The 18,783-nt window shown below is 35.7% G+C and overlaps 1 protein-coding gene across 2 annotated transcripts in view; it reads right to left on the bottom strand.

Annotated features, from left to right (window-relative positions):
• Window positions 1-3,573: 3,573 nt before the first annotated feature.
• LOC135226458 (uncharacterized) overlaps window positions 3,574-18,783 on the bottom strand; it is a 34,405-nt gene continuing 19,195 nt past the window's right edge. For both annotated transcript variants that reach the window (XM_064266051.1, XM_064266050.1), the window contains 3 exons: window positions 14,030-14,142; window positions 13,304-13,410; window positions 3,574-4,343 (listed from right to left, as the gene is read on the bottom strand). In XM_064266051.1, the coding sequence (XP_064122121.1) occupies window positions 3,619-4,343; window positions 13,304-13,410; window positions 14,030-14,142 (945 nt within the window). In that variant the 3' untranslated portion in view covers window positions 3,574-3,618. The remainder of the gene's footprint in view (window positions 4,344-13,303; window positions 13,411-14,029; window positions 14,143-18,783) is intronic.

An 18,783-nucleotide genomic window follows, 5' to 3' on the forward strand; every position in this document is an offset into this window, starting at 1 on the left:
AATTCACTGCTCCACGCCACATCTCGGTTGTCTTAATTTCGATGAAATGACGTAGCATCAACTTCAATTTTATTACACAGAAGAGTTTGTTGTTGTGAGGCTTGATTTTTCGCAATTTGTTCATTCAAAAAGGGTACGGCATGAATTGGTGTTTGCAATCCCAACTGCAGAAGTTTCTGTGCAACCGTATGAGTGCCCGACACAAAGGTACTGGCTCATCAGGAAGCGTTACAGGAAATCTGGAAGTATATTCCACCCTAACCTCTGCGTAAGATAACTTGAGATTTGCATTCATTGTGGGTGATGTATATTTATATACGAATTTTATCTCATAACCGTGATTCATATACACACATTAAGCTACAAATGTCATTTAATATGTAATTTGCTCTCCGTCGGAATTAATATATTTTCATATATGTTAACCGAACGGGAATTTTTTAGTTGATAAGAAATTCGTCGTGTCATGGTCTCGAACCATAAGACCATCATGTGAGTCTAATGGGTAAAGAGTGTCATTGTACGTCCTGAATTGTCCCGTGGTTCGAGCCCATGAGCCGACGAATTTCTTATCAATTAAAAAATTCCCCTTCGGTTAATTTATATGAAATATATTAATTCCAAGGTATAGCGAATTCGATAACAGAGGACATTTGTAGCTTAATGCGAGTATAGATAGATAGATATGTATGTATGTATACGTAGATACTCGGGGAGGAAGTAATTTTAACAACCATTAGGGTATTTTGATTTTACAGGAGGGACTTGACTCCTCAACAAAATGCACTTTATTTTTTATTGCAGACTTTAGTAACAGTATACTGTCTTAAGAGCTTTTATTATTTCAATAAGTTTCATGACATGAATTTTTTAATTAAATTTTACAGCTTATATGAAAAACCTTTTTAAGTGTACCAACAGATTTGAAGGCGTCAACGACATTCAATATTAAATCAATCTGTCGATCAAGGAAAAGAGAAATGGCGAAGACGACCCAAAACATTAAGTTAACTTCATAATGCTGGAGTTTTAGGAACTAAATTTTCAGGAATAAAAAACATAGAAGATGATAAAATATTATTAAAATATTTACAAAATCAGTAATAATGTTAAAACTTCAGAGGGAAGCTGGCCATGTCTGTATTAAATTCTAAAGCAAGTTTCAAGTTTTTATTTCTTTTTTGCTTCAAAGTTACCTTTAAATATAGCTTTAACGTTCAAAATGACGTATATGTTTCAGACCTCGCGGTAGTGGGCTCTTATAGCGGAATACAGTCCTTTGCATCAGCCATCTAGTTCTACAACTAACTCCTTAGGATCATGGATTCTGAAACAGAGTTAATAGAAGAACCAACATACAGTAGATGGCAGTGTGAAAACTGCAAAGTTTTATGTAGAGGTAACTTAGAAAATGCAACGAGATTAGGAGAACCCCAAATAATTTACACCTAGACTCGTCCAGCATTTTTTTTTTTGAAGCTTTAACATTATTGTTTTTAATTTTTTTAATGGTGTATATGTATGCCTTAATAATATTTTATCATCAGATATGTTTTTAGAACTTGAAAATGAACAAAGTTATGTTTGGAACGTTGTGTTAAAGATGATGACTGCAGCGCTATGAAGGTATATATAATTAGGTTAGGTATATGTGTGTGTGTATATATATATATATATATATATATATATATATGTATATATATATATATATATATATATATATATATATATATATATATATATATATATATATTCTGACAAGCATCCTTCTAACACTTGTTATATTCGTTTTTCTCATTTCGAAACATGAGGGAAATTGAAAAGAAACATGGGGAAATAGAGAAATTTATTTTAGAAGAACACAGAGTAAAAGCAAAATGTGTTGTTGTGACTTGGGATATTTTCACTCATCTTTTGTCCGTATTGTTCCTTAACAACGTCCCGAAGACGGAAACATGAAAATGTCATGTTAATGTCTTGCCAAACTTGATTTACTGCCTGTCATACCCACGTCACGGCCATCGCTGTCCCAAATCCAATTAAGACACTGGCCTTGAGCTAATAGCGGTCTAAGTCCCCAGTCAATTTCACGAGAAACATTGGAAAGGATCGACGCCTGAAAGTCATTAAATTCACACCATCACATGTGTGGTCCATGTGACCTGGCCTCTCACCGTACCTCTGTTTGGCAGTTCCTCGCACCTGCATCTCCGCCACCCAAGACGTACCCTCTCAAACTTAGCACCTGTTTGTATTCTTTCCTCCATAACCTTCTCTGCCGGCGTTGCAATGACCTTTTCAGGTACTTTCTACATAGGATTATAGTGTCAGAGACCAAAGGACCGAATGAGATCGCCCCAATTTTGACAGATGTCAGACAAGACATTTCCGGTGACTCCCGAAACCAAATATATGTGTGGGCTGGGATGCCCTATCAAATCGCATTTCGTCCTGGCCAGTTATCGCAGCAGTACGCCTGATGAAGCGGTATCGCGCCCGAGTCCGATGATGCGGCAACCTGCTCCAGTATGCTAGTTCCTCTTCTACTCCACCGTCAGGTTACCCTTTGTTTTGTATGAATCAGCCTGGACTTAGGTCAAGTGTCTTAAAAACATACATCAGTTTTGAGTCCACATTTGTGGTATGTTATCTTGCTGTTAGTTTGTTATCACAAAGATGTCACTCAAAATAGTGTGCACTGACTCACGTGGTTCTCAACTATTTAGTTGTTGGTTAATCAGATGTCTGTCATACCAAGTGAATGGACCACAATGGTGGAGTACTTCCGTCAGTGCATCTCATGTGGTGCACTGTAGGCATTACTTGAGGTTCTTTGCAGTGTCCCTTCGGCCCCTAGCAGCAACCCCTTTAATTTTTTTTTTTTACTATACCTCCGTTCATATTTTCTTTCTTCCATCTTATTTTCTACCCTCTCCTTACAATTGTTTCAACATTATATTGAGCGCTGAAAGACCCCATAAGTCCCAGCACCTGGCTTTTGACCTAAATTTCATACTCAGGCTCCAATTTCAAAATCACTCGAATGGCATCCACAGGTTCATTGTGTTTGGATGTCCTGACAGAGGCCATCTTCTTTCTGGGCCAGTTGGAATTCAAAAGATGGCCTGCTTGACTATAAAGGAAATAGCAAGGGAAGTCCTCGTCAAGAGTGTTGAACATGTCATGGTGGATTTCGAAGGTGTCTTGCCATCTTTTTTTTTCCATTTTTTTTCCATATAAGTAATCCTGATTGAGTCTCAAACTTTTTTTGCCATTGTGTAATTTTGATTGACCCTAATGACTTTCCAAGGGCCAGACTTACAATGTCATAAAGACAACAGTTGAGTTCTCGCATATAGTTATATAAGTGGGTTTCATATGTAAATTTTATGATGACCCTCTAGCTTTCCAATAAGAACGTTGAGATTTATATCACTTAAACAGCAGAGTTTTGTTAACAATTACGGGTCAATTTAATTTTTAAAATGAGAAAGTTACGAATGAAGAACTACAGAGCAGATTTCCTATCCACACCAACCACTTAATATATAAAATTGTAAATATTCAGAAGGAAGAGTGATTCACTGATACCAGAAAGTAAAGTGTTTATTAAGTAAATCAAGAACAACAGTATTCTTCAGTAGTGTGGACAACCGAGTTGCATAGAAGATTGAGAATCATTAGTACTTCTACTTCATTGGTGCTGTTCCCTGCATGATGGTGGTCTCTACACCTCAGTTGTTGGCTATTATATAAAGGATGATTCTGCAAATTAAGTTTGTATAATTTTCCGCACTCAGAAATTGTGGCCAAATTAAGGACCAATGTCGTGTCCCACCACCATAATCCAAAGTGCCTCAGGTGGTCTTTGGGATCAGCCCTGTGAGGTATCCCATCAAAGTCCATTCGTATGTTCACAAATGAGTCGTTTGAGACTGTAGTATCATCTTCATGATTTGCTGACATGAATTGACTTTTAGTTCTTTCATAAAACTCTTTTAAAACTCTGTTGGAATGAGAAATAAAAGCTGACTGGTTATCCATTCGTTTCTGATAATCTTGACTAGATTTCAGGAAGTGCCAAAAAATCATTTCACTCCAGTCTATAAGCGAATTATGAAACAAGATATTTTTCTTAAAGAGGTCATATGTCTTAGAGGATTTGCTAAAAGGGCGAAGACGCGTGTCTGCATGAACGAGCACTTTAGTTCTGAGAGATACCTCTTTCAGAAGAGGAACTATTACTTGATGCAACTCGAACAGTAGGTGTAGAACATCTAAATGAATATGAGTTTTGTAGTCTATTCTTTCAGCGTGTAGATACAGCATCCATGACGTATAACCTGAAAAGGAAGGTTATGTTACTCATGGAGTGTCTTATAAAATGCTGAATATGTTTTAATGAAATATTAATGGCTGTTCGGTCTAGAGTTGAAGGCTACTTAAAGGTATTTTGCTCAAGGTTTAGTGCATAATTTTGATCAATAATAGTCATTCCATACCAAATGTACCCAAGATTTTTTAACTGCATTATCATTTTCTTGAATGGCCAAAAACATTCTTACATCAAGTGTATTCATTTCAAAAACTACAGCACAAGGTTCCTTTATTATCTGAAGTATCATTGTAAAATATTATTTGAAAAAGATGTATATATTTCATTAAGACTTCTTAATTATTACTCAACCACCGTCCTCTCTAACAGATTGAGAGGAAGTGTTGTGGCTAGTACACTGCACTAGTGAAATCTCCATCATGAAATTACCAAATAAACTCGTTGAATATGGACAGTGGTAATTTGCGGCCTTCTATATGTATCAGGAATTACACATTTCCAAAAGTTCAAGTGATTACACATTAGAAACTTAGTAACGCAGGTGTAATATAGCCTAAAAAGGGATATACAGTATATATAGATGACTGAGCAGTATATAAGCATTCATAAATGCACGTCTGATCCTCCCTCTGGGCATAATCTTTTGAACCCTACAAACTGACCATTAGACCTTTATTCTTTTTATTTTGACGGGTTTAGTCTCAGCCAGCCATTGCAAAGGGAGAGAGATAAGCAAGTCACTGGACAGAAGTATAAGTACAGCATGGTACGTCAACCAATATTGCTGCTCTCGAAGTAACTAATAACAGATTTGGCCTAAATTATAAGTAATATTGTTGGAAGGAACACTTAAAGAACACTTACAGATGATACAACTTATTTACTTAGCTTCTTGAGCATGTGGAAAAACACAAGGATCGTCAAAAAATATCAGAATGGCTTAAAGAGTATAAGGATCTTGATCCAGGAACTAGTTACATAATGGCAAAGCTATGAGGGACACGAAGCTGGGCGAGTGATGGCAGCCATTAGTTGTGAAAATTAGATCAGAGTACAAACATTACAATTAACTAATGGAAGGCCGGTTATCACAATCAACAATAATATGTAGTGAGTATCCGGGTCATGATCTAGTTGCTGAAACACTGGAGTGAGCCCTACTGGCATCACATCCTAAGTACGATCGTCTGTAGAAACTAAATTCTGATATGTAACACTGGTGTTATAAGTGCATGGTACTATTTTTTTCATAATTTCGTTTGGAGCTAATAATCAAGTGGAAAAATAATTATTTGTAATACATTTACTTTAGACACACGATGACACATTATTCGTGAATAGATCTTTCCCTTATAATTACGTTCAGATTTAAGAAGAAAGTAAAGTGAGATAATATACTAGTACTTGATTTTTTTTTTTTATTATCTGACCTTACTTTCTGAGTGTTTGTTAATGTTGTGTTCTCTGTAATGACTTATTTTTTTTAGATATTTGGTGTATAAGATTCAAAGAATGGTTTTTTTACCCTGTCGTAGAGGTTTAAGAATATTACCACTGTAGGTTCTGCAGGTCGTAAAAGGTGACTAAAAGGATGGTTGGTACTTTGTAGTCTTACTTTTTAGTAAAAGGCTAGGCCCACTGCCAATAACTGTGGAAACTGCTGCCTTGCAGTCTTACTTTTTAGTAAAAGGCTAAGCCCACTGCCAATAACCGTGGAAACTGCTGCCTTGCAGTCTTACTTTTTAGTAAAAGGCTAAGCCCACTGCCAATAACCGTGGAAACTGCTGCCTTGCAGGTGGAATTTTTAGTCAAAGGCGAGGCCTACCACCAATAACTGTGGTTGATGACAGCAAGGGCATGCGGTCGTAAAAACCCCTTTGCCAAACAATAAAACAAGCCTGATGTTTCAAGGAATATGAGTGCAGCTAGGGTGTCCCCTGTAAGCGACTCGCGTCAGAATACCCCTATTGGCATGATAAATGGGCGAGGGGTACCGCAGGGTTCACTACTGCGACCAAAGAAGTTAGTGAAAGAGTGGAAGATAGCAGCAGGTACGTGGAATGTAGGGAATAACAGGTAAACTGAGGGAGATGGTAGATGTGATGGAGAGGAGGAGGATAGCTTTCTTATAAGTGCAGGAGACTAGGTGGAAAGGGAGTGTAACTCGAGATAGGAAATGGGTATAAACTGTATTACTGTGGGTCACAAGAGGGAAGAAATGGAGTTGGAATTATAGTAAGTAACAACTGGAAGGAAAAAGTGGTAGAAGTAAAGAGAGTAAATGATAGGCTTTTAATAATAGGGGACAAGGTTGTAAATATAATATCAGCATATGCTCCTCAGATGGGTTGCCAAGAGCAAGAGAAAGAATTATTAGACAAGAGTTTGAGGCTGCCATTAGGACAGTGAAAGAGGAGGAGCAACTAATAATAGGAGCTGATATGAATGGCAGGGTGGGAAAGAGAAGAGATGGGTAAGAGGAGGTACACAGAGGCCATGGGTTAGGAATTAAAAATGAAGATAGGGATTATTTACTGAAGATGGCTCAGCGTTTTGAATTGGCCTGTATGAACACATGGTTTCAGAAATTAGATAAGTACTTGATAACTTATGAAAGTGGAGGAGTGCAGAGCCAAATAGATTACTTCCTGGTTAGAGGAGCTGACATAAGAAATGTGACAAACAGCAAAGTGATCTTGGGGGAACCTTGTATTAAACAGCATAGGTTGGTGGTGGTGGATTTTAAAATGAGAGGTAGGAAACCCAAGAAGAGAAAGAGAAGATCTAGAATTAAGATTTGGGACTTTAAAGGAGGAAAGGGGGAGCAATTTGGGAGGACTGTGAGAGAGAGACGTCTGGAAAGGGGGAACATAGAATTTTGACAGGGTAATAAATTGGAAAATATCTGGGCCAACATGAGAGAAATGTGTGTTGGGGGAAGCAGAGGAACTGGTGGAAGAACCAGTAGATATGGAATGTCGAGAGGAGAAAAGTGTTGGTGGAATGGAGAGATGCAAGAATCAATTAAAAGAAAATCAAAAGCATTTAACGAATGGAAAGTAAGGCATGCGCAGGGGCAGAAGAAAGGCACAGAGAAGAGGAAAGAGAGGTGAGGAGGAGGGTAGGAATGGCTATGGGAAGGGCAGTAGAGCAGTGGAATGAAAGACTAGGAACAAGGGAAGGAGAAAAGGATATCTATAAGATTTCAAACTTGAGGAAAAGGATAGTGATGGAATGTATAGGGAGGTAGACATTAAGAAGAGATGGCGAGAGTATTTTGAACAACTGTTAAATACTGAAAATGAGAGAGAGGAGATGGGGGAAGCACAGAGGGTGGAGAGACCAATGAGGGAGATACAGGATACAGAAGTGAAGAGAGCATTAAGGAAAATGAAGAATGGTAAATCACCAGGTCCATCAGAGTTCCAAATTGAAATGCTCAAATTACTAGGTGGGAGGGGGAGAAATGGATGCTGGATTTATTAAAAGCTATATGTGAAGAGGAAGAAATGCCAAGGGATTGGGAGGAGAGTCTAATGGTATATATATATACAAGCAGAAGGGAGATGTCGTGGATTGTGGTAACTACAGGGGAATTAAACTAACAGAGCCTGGATTGAAAGTTTTAGAGAGAGTACTGGATGAAAGATTAAGAGAGATTGTAAAGATCAGGAAACCGCAGTATGGATTCATGAGAGGAAGAGGGACAGTGGATGCCATCTTCATAGTGAGACAGCTACAGGAAAAGAGGCTAGAGGGAAACCAGGAGCTCTGTTGTGTATTCATAGACCTTGAGAAAGCATATGGTAGAATCCCAGGAGAAGTGATGTTTTGGTGTTTAAGGAAAAGGAAAGTCCTAGAAAAGTTGGTTATGCTGGTTGAGATGATATATAAAAGAACGCGCACAAAAGTGATAACAGCAGTTGGGGAAACAGAAAACTTGGAAGTTAGTGGTGGATAACACCATGGGTCAGCATTAAGCCCATTTTTTGTTTGTGCTGGTCATGGATGTGTTGAGTGAAGCAATAAGGAATGAAGAGCTGTGGGAATTGGTGTACACCGAAAATCTGGTGATTACTGCTGAAAATGAGGGGGACCTACAGAGAAGGTTTGGAAAATGGCAGGAATCTTTAGAGAGGGGTGGCTTAAGGGGACCGTCCGCTATGGTGGATGACATGTCAACTTGAAAAAATAAAAAATCGAGTTATTACTGCTATCTAGTTTCCAGAAAATGCCTGGCATGCTTTCCAGAAGTTTCAGCCAATTATTTTTACAAATAATGAAGATATAGCGGTTTTTAAATGATGACGTAATCGTAACTGCGTCGTCTGTATGACTGAATTTGACAGAATCATTTTTGCGTGTTTATTTTTGCATATATACAGCGATTTTTTCAGATTTTTTCGAAATTCTCCTACATCTGGTAGCAATGAAAGGTAGTGTGACACTGTGTGAGAGGGGAGCTGCTCAGAGCGGTTATTTATAGGCGAGACTCAGCGAATGACTCGTTACGCCACAGACGTCAAAGGAGTTACATGCACTTACGCACTTGCGTTTGGTTACTAGCTATTTACGTTGTTTTTATAACTTCTTAGTGAACTTATAGCAATGCCGAAATGACCTAAGATCAAGAAGGCTACTCAGCAACTAAGGCTAGCAAAATTAGCGAAGGCCAGGAGTGTGCTCAAAGAAAAACACAAAAATTCATTGTTATCAGCTCCCGCATTGTCTCATGCCACACCTTAACATCATTGTCTCGTGTCACGCTTAGGGTATTAATACCACTCTTAGGGGGATGACCAGGATCCTTGATGTAGAAATCAACAATAAAAGTACAAATAAAGTAAATAATGTTGTTTTGACTTTTATAAGAAAAAAGCGAAAATTTACATAGCAAATCTTTGGGAGCTCATAACTCAAAAACATACTTATGCGCATATCGGTAGCCATTACTCGGTTATTTATTATCCAATTTTAGAGAGAAAGATATGATTGGAAAGAGGAATAAAATCCCATAATTCCTTTTGAGCCAATTTTTTCTTTCTTTCTTTTTTTTACGATTTTTTTTTTAGTGTCTAGCCCTCTTACGCCTAAGCCCTAAAAACCAAAACGTCTCCCGTATGCCGAGGCGGGTTTGGAGTGAGCGCGGAAGCAGAAAAAATAATTTTTTCAAAAAATCACAGTGCGCTTAGTTTTTAAGATAAGAGTTCATTTTTGGCTCCTTTTTTTGTCATTGCCTGACGTTTAGTATGCAACCATCAGAAATGAAAAAAAATATCATTATTATATATAAATAATGCGATATATGGTAGCGACAAAAAAAAAAAATTCATACATAATTGTATTCAAATCGAGCTGTCCGAAAAACGGTTAAAGCTAACGAGTTACTTTTTGTTGTTGTATTTAACACTAAATTGCGATCATTTTGATATATAAACACATTGTAAAACGATCAAAGCAACACAGAAAAAATATTATCACAAAATGATGCATGAATTCGTAACGCGCGGACTTAAAAATTTTTTTTTTTTTTTTTTCAAAAATTCACCATAAATCTAAATATTGTTCTAGAGACTTCCAATTTGTTTCAAAATGAAGACAAATGATTGAATATTACGATACTGTAAGAGTTTCAGCTTAGAATTGCAGTTTTCGACCATTTCGGACGAGTTGAAGTTGACCAAATGTCAAAATTTTTATATATATTTTTTTATATGCAAATATTGCAAAAATGAGAAAAGCTACAACCTTCAAATATTTTTGATTGTATTCTTCATGAATTTGCGCACATTTTCATACATAAAACTCTATAAAACGCCTAATATGAAAAGGAGCAAATATTAGGAGAATGCGACGTACACATTTCGGAGATTTGCGGCCGCGAATCGGCGTGCGGAGGGAAAGAAAGTTTTTTTTTTTTTTAAATTCACCATAAATCTAAATATTGTGCTAGAGACTTCGAATTTGTTTCAAAATTAAGATAAATGACTGTATATTACTAGATTGTAAGAGTTTTAGCTTACAATTGCGTTTTTCGACTATTTTAGTGGAGTCAAAGTTGACCGAACGTGGTTTTTTTCTATTTATCGTGATTTATATGCAAATATTTCGAAAAAGAGAAAAGCTACAACCTTTAATCAATTTACGTTGTATTCTACATGAAATTGCGCACATTTTCATATATAAAACTTTATGTAACGGCTAATTTCAGATGGTGCAAACATTTCGACAATCGCACGAAAAAATTTCTGATTTTTTTCGGAAGAGTTACCGCTCGGACGTAAGAAAAATGTTTTTTTTTTTTCATAAATTCACCATAAATCGAAATATTGTGCTAGAGACTTCCAATTCGTTGCAAAATGAAGGTAAATGATTGAATATTACTAGAATATAAGAGTTTTAGCTTACAATTGCGTTTTTCGACCATTCCGGTAGAGTCAAAGTTGACCGAAGGTTGAAATTTTGGCACTTATCGTTATTTATATAAAAGTATTTCAAAACTGATAAAAGCTACAATCATGAGTATTTTTGTGTTGTATTCTACATGAAATTGCACACATTTTCATATATAATACTCCATGTAACGGATAATTTAAAATGGTGCAAAAATTATGTCAAAGTGACGAAATAATTTTTGAGATGTGTAACTGATACTTTTTAGTGCGATAAGAAAGAAATTCGCGCTTGCGCGCCTGCATAACGATTGTAAACAAAACAACGCCTTGATCCGTGAACTCCCAGCATCCCCTAAGGCGCGTGATTCAAAAGTTTTTGGCTGGTAGGCCTATAAGTATTTTTCCGCAAATTTTTAAGAAAACTTTTTTTGAGTCGACGTATAATACGTCCAATCGGCATACGGGAGACATTTTGACTCGACGTTTAATACGTCCAATCGGCGTAAGAGGGCTAGACAAAAATAATAAATAAAATAAAATACATAATAAAAAAAAAAAATTCTGCTCACACAGGATTATTCCGTATATAAAGTAGTTTTTATGGTATGATTTTCAATACAAATGATGTCATATTAGCGGAGAAATCGCTACCTAAATTTTTTTTTTAATTATAATCTTTGCTAATAAAACTAAAAGTTTTTGCTGAAATGACTTGAAATTTTTGTATGATGAAGGCATTATATATATCTAAAATGCTAATAAAACTAAAGTTTTGCTGAAATGACTTGAAATTTTTGTATGATGAAGGTATTATATATATCTAAAACGTATATGGAAATTATGTATTTTGCATAATAAAAAAAAATACACAACATAGCAGACGGTCCCCTTAAAGGTGAATGTAAATAAGACAGACGTGTTGCTGAGCAGTAGGGAAGATAGAGACAGAATAGTAATACAAGAAAGAAGAGGCTCGATTATAAAATAAACAGAAAAGTTTAAATACTTAGGATCTACTTTAAGCCAAGAGGGAGGTTGTGAGGCTGAAGTTGACAGTAGGATAAAAGTTGCATGGGGGAAATGGAGAGAGGTAGCTGGAGTGGTATGTGATAAGAAAATGCCAATCAAGCTAAAAGTCAAGATATATTACACAGTGATAAGACAAGTGTTAATGTATGGAGCAGAAACGTGGGCTCTAAGAAGAAAAGAGGAAGTAAAGCTTGAGAGAACAGAAATGAGAATACTGAGGTGGATTATGGGATTATCGCTGCTTGAGAGATTGGAAAATGATGAAATAAGAAGGGCAGGCTTAGTAAAGATTACAGAGGTGATAAGAGAGTCCTGATTGAGATGGTATGGGTATGTGTTGAAGATGAATGATGAGGAGGGAGTGAAGAGGGTCTAGGAGGAACCTGTTAAAGGAAGAAGATCAAGAGGGAGGCAGAGAATTAGATGGCGAGATAAAATGAAGGAAGGTATGGAGAGAAGAGGTTTGGTGGAGGATGATGCCTTTGATAGAAGGCAGTAGAGAAAGGCGCATCAGGCAACCGACCCCTTAATATAGGGATAACGGTGGGAAAGAAGATTCAGAGAATGGTTTTTCTTTTGAAAGGTTTCCATTGAAGAATCCATATATTTGGAAAGTAAGGGGTATGATCGTAGTTATTATTATAAAGAAAATTCTTGTGTTTTTGTCACAAAATCGCTTACTGTGTATAATCATAGCATTAACACTACATAATAATTGCTTTAAATTGAGTTGTCCAGCTTCGGGACCTCTCAGTTCAGGAAGGGGGTGACATATATTATGCAACTCAATAAATTTTTTTAAAACGTCCAAATTTATCCATGGTATATTAATGGTGATGGGGAAAATTGAATTTACTGCGACGGAAAATATAATTTAACTGTTTCTCGCCACTAAAGAGATTCTGGCCTCTTGGTTGTGGAATATATTTCTTAAATATTTTACACTTGTTTAAACTATCTATCCAAATGTTGGGATAAACAAAACAAAAGAAAAAGAACAATTTTCCACCAATAATTCAAAAGAATATTGAATATTACAAAACCGTAAAATATAGTTCCCAGGCTTTGACTATTGGCTCCGTGGGTGCCATGACTTTACATTTTAATATCTTTTCCGACATGAGGGACACAGTTGAGCCTTATAATTTGAACAGAAAATTACTCAAAGGGAACGATGGTCATACGGATCACGTTAGAAGTATGTTGCATAAATTAGGGAATGAGAAACATAATTATATTAATGAACAAAGAAGCTATAAGTATAAACTGTTTGTCCTCATACAGAAACGATGAAGCCGCTTCAAAATCAGAAGTCATGGTGAAGGCTTTGTGCCGAACAAGATGACAAGACCAGTGTGGATGGAGAGTAGGCTATACTGTTCCAGAGGAATATCGTGAAAACAGAATGGAAATTCAAAAGCAGTTACCAAGGAACGTTTGTTGTCATATCTGCAAGTCTAAGCTGTCATCTTCACCTCCCTTTACGCTGTTCGCCTGTTGATACAGTATTTCTGAACAACTGATGAGCTAAAACTTCACTAACCAACAATTAACAAGTCGGGTACCGGTCGGCGTCCAGATGCCCATTCCTGGAGTAGTAGTACTTCATCGCTGGTATGAAGATTCGCTATATCCCAAAATCGTCGAAACCTGTAAAGCCGCGAAAAAAGTCACGAGTCAATAAAAATCTTTAAACCAGGAATCGTCTTTTTGTTACTCAACTCTCAGTGTAAGTGACGCTTAAAAACGTTCACCGATAACCCCCTTACAACACCAAACAGATTTTCAGGACTAGAATAAAAAATATTGCTGATAAGCATTTATCTTTAATACAATATTAGCTGTCTAATATGAAAAAATTATATTAGGCGAGTAAGTCCTTTGCTTAGCTTACGATGGTCTCAGACTTTTATTTTGTTGCTTTACATTTGAATTTTGATGTTGCGTCGCCTACTAACAAAGAGCATAAGTATTCTTTCAAGCAGCATTTTAGAATATTCTAAATTTAATGGAAAGTGTACTAAAACTTTTGGATGGAGAATTTTGCCTTATCTGTCGTTTCTAACCAAGTATTCTCATAAAGGCTGTTTAAAAGTAGCGAAAGCTATTGGGAATTGACGTGCACGCACAAGCAGGAGTACTACTTACGTGAACATGTATACGAAAACACAATTTGTTTTTAGAAACATTCAGTTAGAAACTGCTTTGGAAAGGTGCAATTAGCTCTTAATTCTCTATTTCTCTGTGAAATTATCTTATCCAAACTCACCTTGAAACAACCCGAAAATTGGGATAAGTTGAAGATATGGCAGAAAAATCTTCGTGCTTGAAGTTGTCATTAGAAGACTCACGGTTTAAAACTTCCAGTGGTACAGTTTTGTTCTGAAAAAAGTATGTATATATATATATATATATATATATATATATATATATATATATATTATTATTTATTATATATATACGTGTGTGTATATATATATATATATATATATATATATATATATATATATATATATATATAGAATAATCATCACATCACCGTGATTCATATAAATTATTCGAGCTACAAATGTCCTTTAATATCTAATTCGCTCTACCTCAGAACTGATATATTTTCATATATATTTATATATATATTATATATCATATATATATATATATATATTTATATAGTATGTATGTATAACAGAATCAAGAAAGTTAGGAACGTGATAAATCCATAAATAAAAAAGACAAATGCCACGAAATCGTGGCATTTATCTTTATATATATATATATATATATATATATATATATATATATATATATATATAATATATAAACGTATATTTATTTATTTATTTATTTATGTGAATCTTATCACATCACCGTGATTCATATATAAGTACGCATTAAGCTACAAATGCCCTTTAATATCTAATTCGCACTACCTAGGAATTAATATATTTTCATACATGTTAACCGAGGGGGACTTTTTTAGTTGATAAGAAATTCAACGGCCCAATGAGCGAATTTGCAGCTTAATACGTACTAATATATATATATATATATATATATATATATATATATATATATATATATATATATATATATATTGCTTATGCGTGTATCGTTTACAGTATACTTTATCGAATAGCTAGACACTTAAAAGTATTTTGATTAAATACATGAATTCGAATATGTTACCAAGTCAGCGCCCATCTCATCACACTAATGAATTGACAGATATAACAATCAAATTAATAATGCTACCATTTAGCTACGGTTGTGGAAATCATACTACGGATAAGGAGTCTCCGTTTAAGCAGTAGTCGCATGTGGCTGACCATTATAAAGTAATATTTTTAAACAAAATAAGAAAGCTGATATTTCAGCCAGTATGTTGCAGTATCAACCTCATAGCTCAAGCTTCAGCGGTCTTTGACTAAACTATACGTTCATGAATATACTTACAGCGTAAGTTATGTTGTAATTCAAGTAGCTTGTCATATTCAGAAAAGTAGTAAATATGTTACGCACTTTGGAGTCTCCCAAAAAAGAGATGGTCATGTCATCCTTCTGAAGCTTTATGTTCAGACAAGAATCAACGTTCTCTTGATCGTGAAGTTTAATTTTGCAGGGAATGAACGGAAATATCCCGTGACTTGACTGCATATACGGTACCACTTTGCCTTCAGGAAATAGCTTATAATGATCACTTGGCATTAAATCTTTTTGTATATTATTATGCGCTCGTATGTCATTAGGTTTGCTAACATTCAGTGACAAGTTGGCAGCGGCCGTTATCAGTATACCTTGCGTTTTTTCGAGTGATTTGGAATCCGACTCTGAGCTAGTGTTGATCACGGGGCTCTGCTGTCCAACGAAATGAAGCAAATTAGGTACGACGTGCGCGAGCTCTCTGTAATCCTGTGTTGCTGGGCCAAGTCCCTTGGCTCGCATCGCCAGCATTTTTGTCATTTGCAGCGCTGCCTTATCAAACAATTCGGTCGTCAAGTACCAACTGGGATCTTCTAGGAAGTGACGTGGGATCCGTTGTTTTTTGTAAGGTTCCAACAACGAGAACATTGATTTGCATTTCTGGAGTCTGGTGAATAACACTCGATCACTTTCAGCATCCAAGGAGTTCAAATTAGACGGAGTGTATTTTCGGGGAGGTAGATTAACAGTGAAATTGAGGATCACAAAGAAAAGGCAAGTTGTGAATAAAATGTACAGTTTTCCTTGCACGCTTCCTGCTCTGGCCATCGATGGAAGCTTCTTCTCGTGACGAACAGCCCCAAAGCAACCCCTGGTCCCAACCATAAAAAACGTGTATTTTTAATAACCGCGGTGTCACCTTAATTTCCCGATCTCACACTTTTTGGAGGTATTGAGGCTAACGCCTGTAATATGTGATAAACGAATCAAAAGGTCCACTATTTATGAACGAAAGACAAGAGATGAAGAGATTTAGGGCATTTTTCCTTGACGAGAGACTAGCAGGAAAAGTTACCTTAAAACTATTGCCAGTCTCGAGAGGAAGGTTACTCTTTGTAAACGATGCCTCTCTGAGACATTGGTGTTGATGCTTGTCGTTTCCTAGTGGATGATAAAGCATATTGAGAGGAGCGAGTAGGGAGAGCTCCCTAGTCAGATACGTCCCCCCCCCGGTTGAAATTCCCTTTGGCGAAAGCTAAAGGAGGGATTTGGCATATTCTTAATCACCTTATGTTGATTCCTGTTATGTGTACGCCTTGCACTCGTATACAGATGTGAAGTGAATTTTTTTAATACAATTGACAATTAACGTGCTACTGATTATTTTTATAGGATTTGAGCCATTCTAATGATATTAATAGTCTCTATTTGATCCATTTACATACCATTGGAATGTTTTAGCTGAGGAAGTATTTGAAATATTTTTTTAGTTTATTTACAGTTGAGCTCTATGTCTAGTGACATTATTTTGGTTCTTGTTACCTTTACAACTTATTATATACTAGAGCTGAGAAGTGAATGGATATGATTGTAGGTTTTTAACACAAATGACGTTTGTTCATGAAATTTTGAGCCAACTTAATGTTATCAACTTACGTATGAAGTGACTGAAACCACAGTGACAGTTTTGATATGAGAGCAGTGCAATTTGCTACTGCTGCTGCTGAGAATTAATTTCCGGGGAAAGCAGAAGAAGAAGAAGAGGGAAAGGCAGAGGTTGAAATTCTGAAGAAGAGATTTTGGAGGGTCATGAGTCTCTTGTGTTATTGATGATTTGATGATACCATGCACTATACTGATATATATTTACATGACAAGGATATTATACTATAGTTGAAAATTAAAACTTTGATAATAGAGATTAGGCTAGTGTTGAATATAAAGTTGTGAGGAAATTTAAATCTCAGTATTTGATACATATGCATATATACAGAGTTGAAAATTAATTAAAAATTGAGCTCTATAATTTCAAATATAAGTTCACTAATTACTCATACCTGCTTTTTTTTTCCTTCACTCACATGGATATATACAATCAAGAATAGTATATTTTACTCATTACAGAATTGGTACATTAGTTTTGTGTAATTTTCTTTGACCTCCCAAAAAATATCTTGGTCCACCACTATGGAATGCCAACCACACCACTGGAGAGGACTCCTGGACCTTATGTATGTGGCACTTCATCTAATCTTGGGTTTAGATACTATGAAATTTTATTTCAAGCAATATTCATAGTAATAGAAGTTCAGTCTAGGTTTTACATTTAGGAATCTAGTAGTGTTATCTTTACTGTTGTTATAATTCATAAATATTCATCTTGAAGAATTCTAAAGGGTGCACGAGATACTGTATCAAATGCAGTCTATTCTAATTACCTGTGTCTAAAAAACAATTGTGATAAATGGAAAGATAAGTAAGACATATATAACGGCTGTTAGTAAAATCGTCAGGACTGTAGATGTGAGGGTGCGACTGAAGGAAGCAGAAATAGCTTTAGCATTGATGGAATCAGAGAATGTAACTTTACTGAAAGTGACTTACCACAAGTTTTTGTATACCAAAATAGCAACTGACAGCTAAACTGATAATACTTTATCACAATAGTGAAGCGCAATCCTCTCCTTTTTTCATTCTTTCCCTCTGATGCGCACAAGCTACCGAACTTACTCATTTTCATGATGTGTAATTTTACTATACCAAGTGAAAGGTGGTATTTTAAATAATAGGAACTTCTCTGAATGATTAATTTTATCAGTTTTTATCTTGGCATACATCAAATGTACAGTGCTACTTTTATTTTTGGTTTTCATTTATGGAGGTATTCTAAACTGTCCATTATTCTTGGCCAGTGTCCTGTGCTTTAAATGAATCTTTGTAGTCCTTTGGTCCGTCATATAATCTAAACATATAATAATAAATAAAATAAGGAATGGTTGAATGCTTTAAGTTAAATCAGATATCAACAGGTACAATTAAATTTTTCTGTCACTTGTAAAGATTACATTCCTCTCAATACTGTATAGTGAGAAGAAAACTTTTAAATTGGGTAGTACGGTAATGTAACTAAATCAACATACATTAAAACCTAATTCACATCACAGCCAGTCCAGCCTGTGAACTTCTGCCATTTCCTTAATAGTATCATTTGTAACTCGATCCTGCTATCTGAATCCTAATATTCTTCTTGAAGATTTATTCTCAAATAGAGAAAATATTTTGGATGAAGTTTCACTATCATACCATGATTCAAGTACATGTAACCATAGTATTATCTGTTTGATGGTATATGTTTGATAGTATGATCTATTTGATTTTACTCATATCTAGCCTGTCCCTAGTTTGATTATCCTCTTTTAGTCTCTCACTAAATTCCAAGCTCAAGACAATCTTTACTGGATATTATTGTTCAAAAGTATATGAAAACATTCACTGTCATTAATCATTTCTCCATCTACTGTTAAATTAATTCCTTTATGCGTACTCTGTCCTTCTTACTTTTGTTTTCTAAGATTTGTTTTGAGTCTAATCTCTAGATGCGAT

This window comes from Macrobrachium nipponense, chromosome 14, assembly GCF_015104395.2.
Source record: "Macrobrachium nipponense isolate FS-2020 chromosome 14, ASM1510439v2, whole genome shotgun sequence".
NCBI lineage: Eukaryota > Metazoa > Arthropoda > Malacostraca > Decapoda > Palaemonidae > Macrobrachium > Macrobrachium nipponense.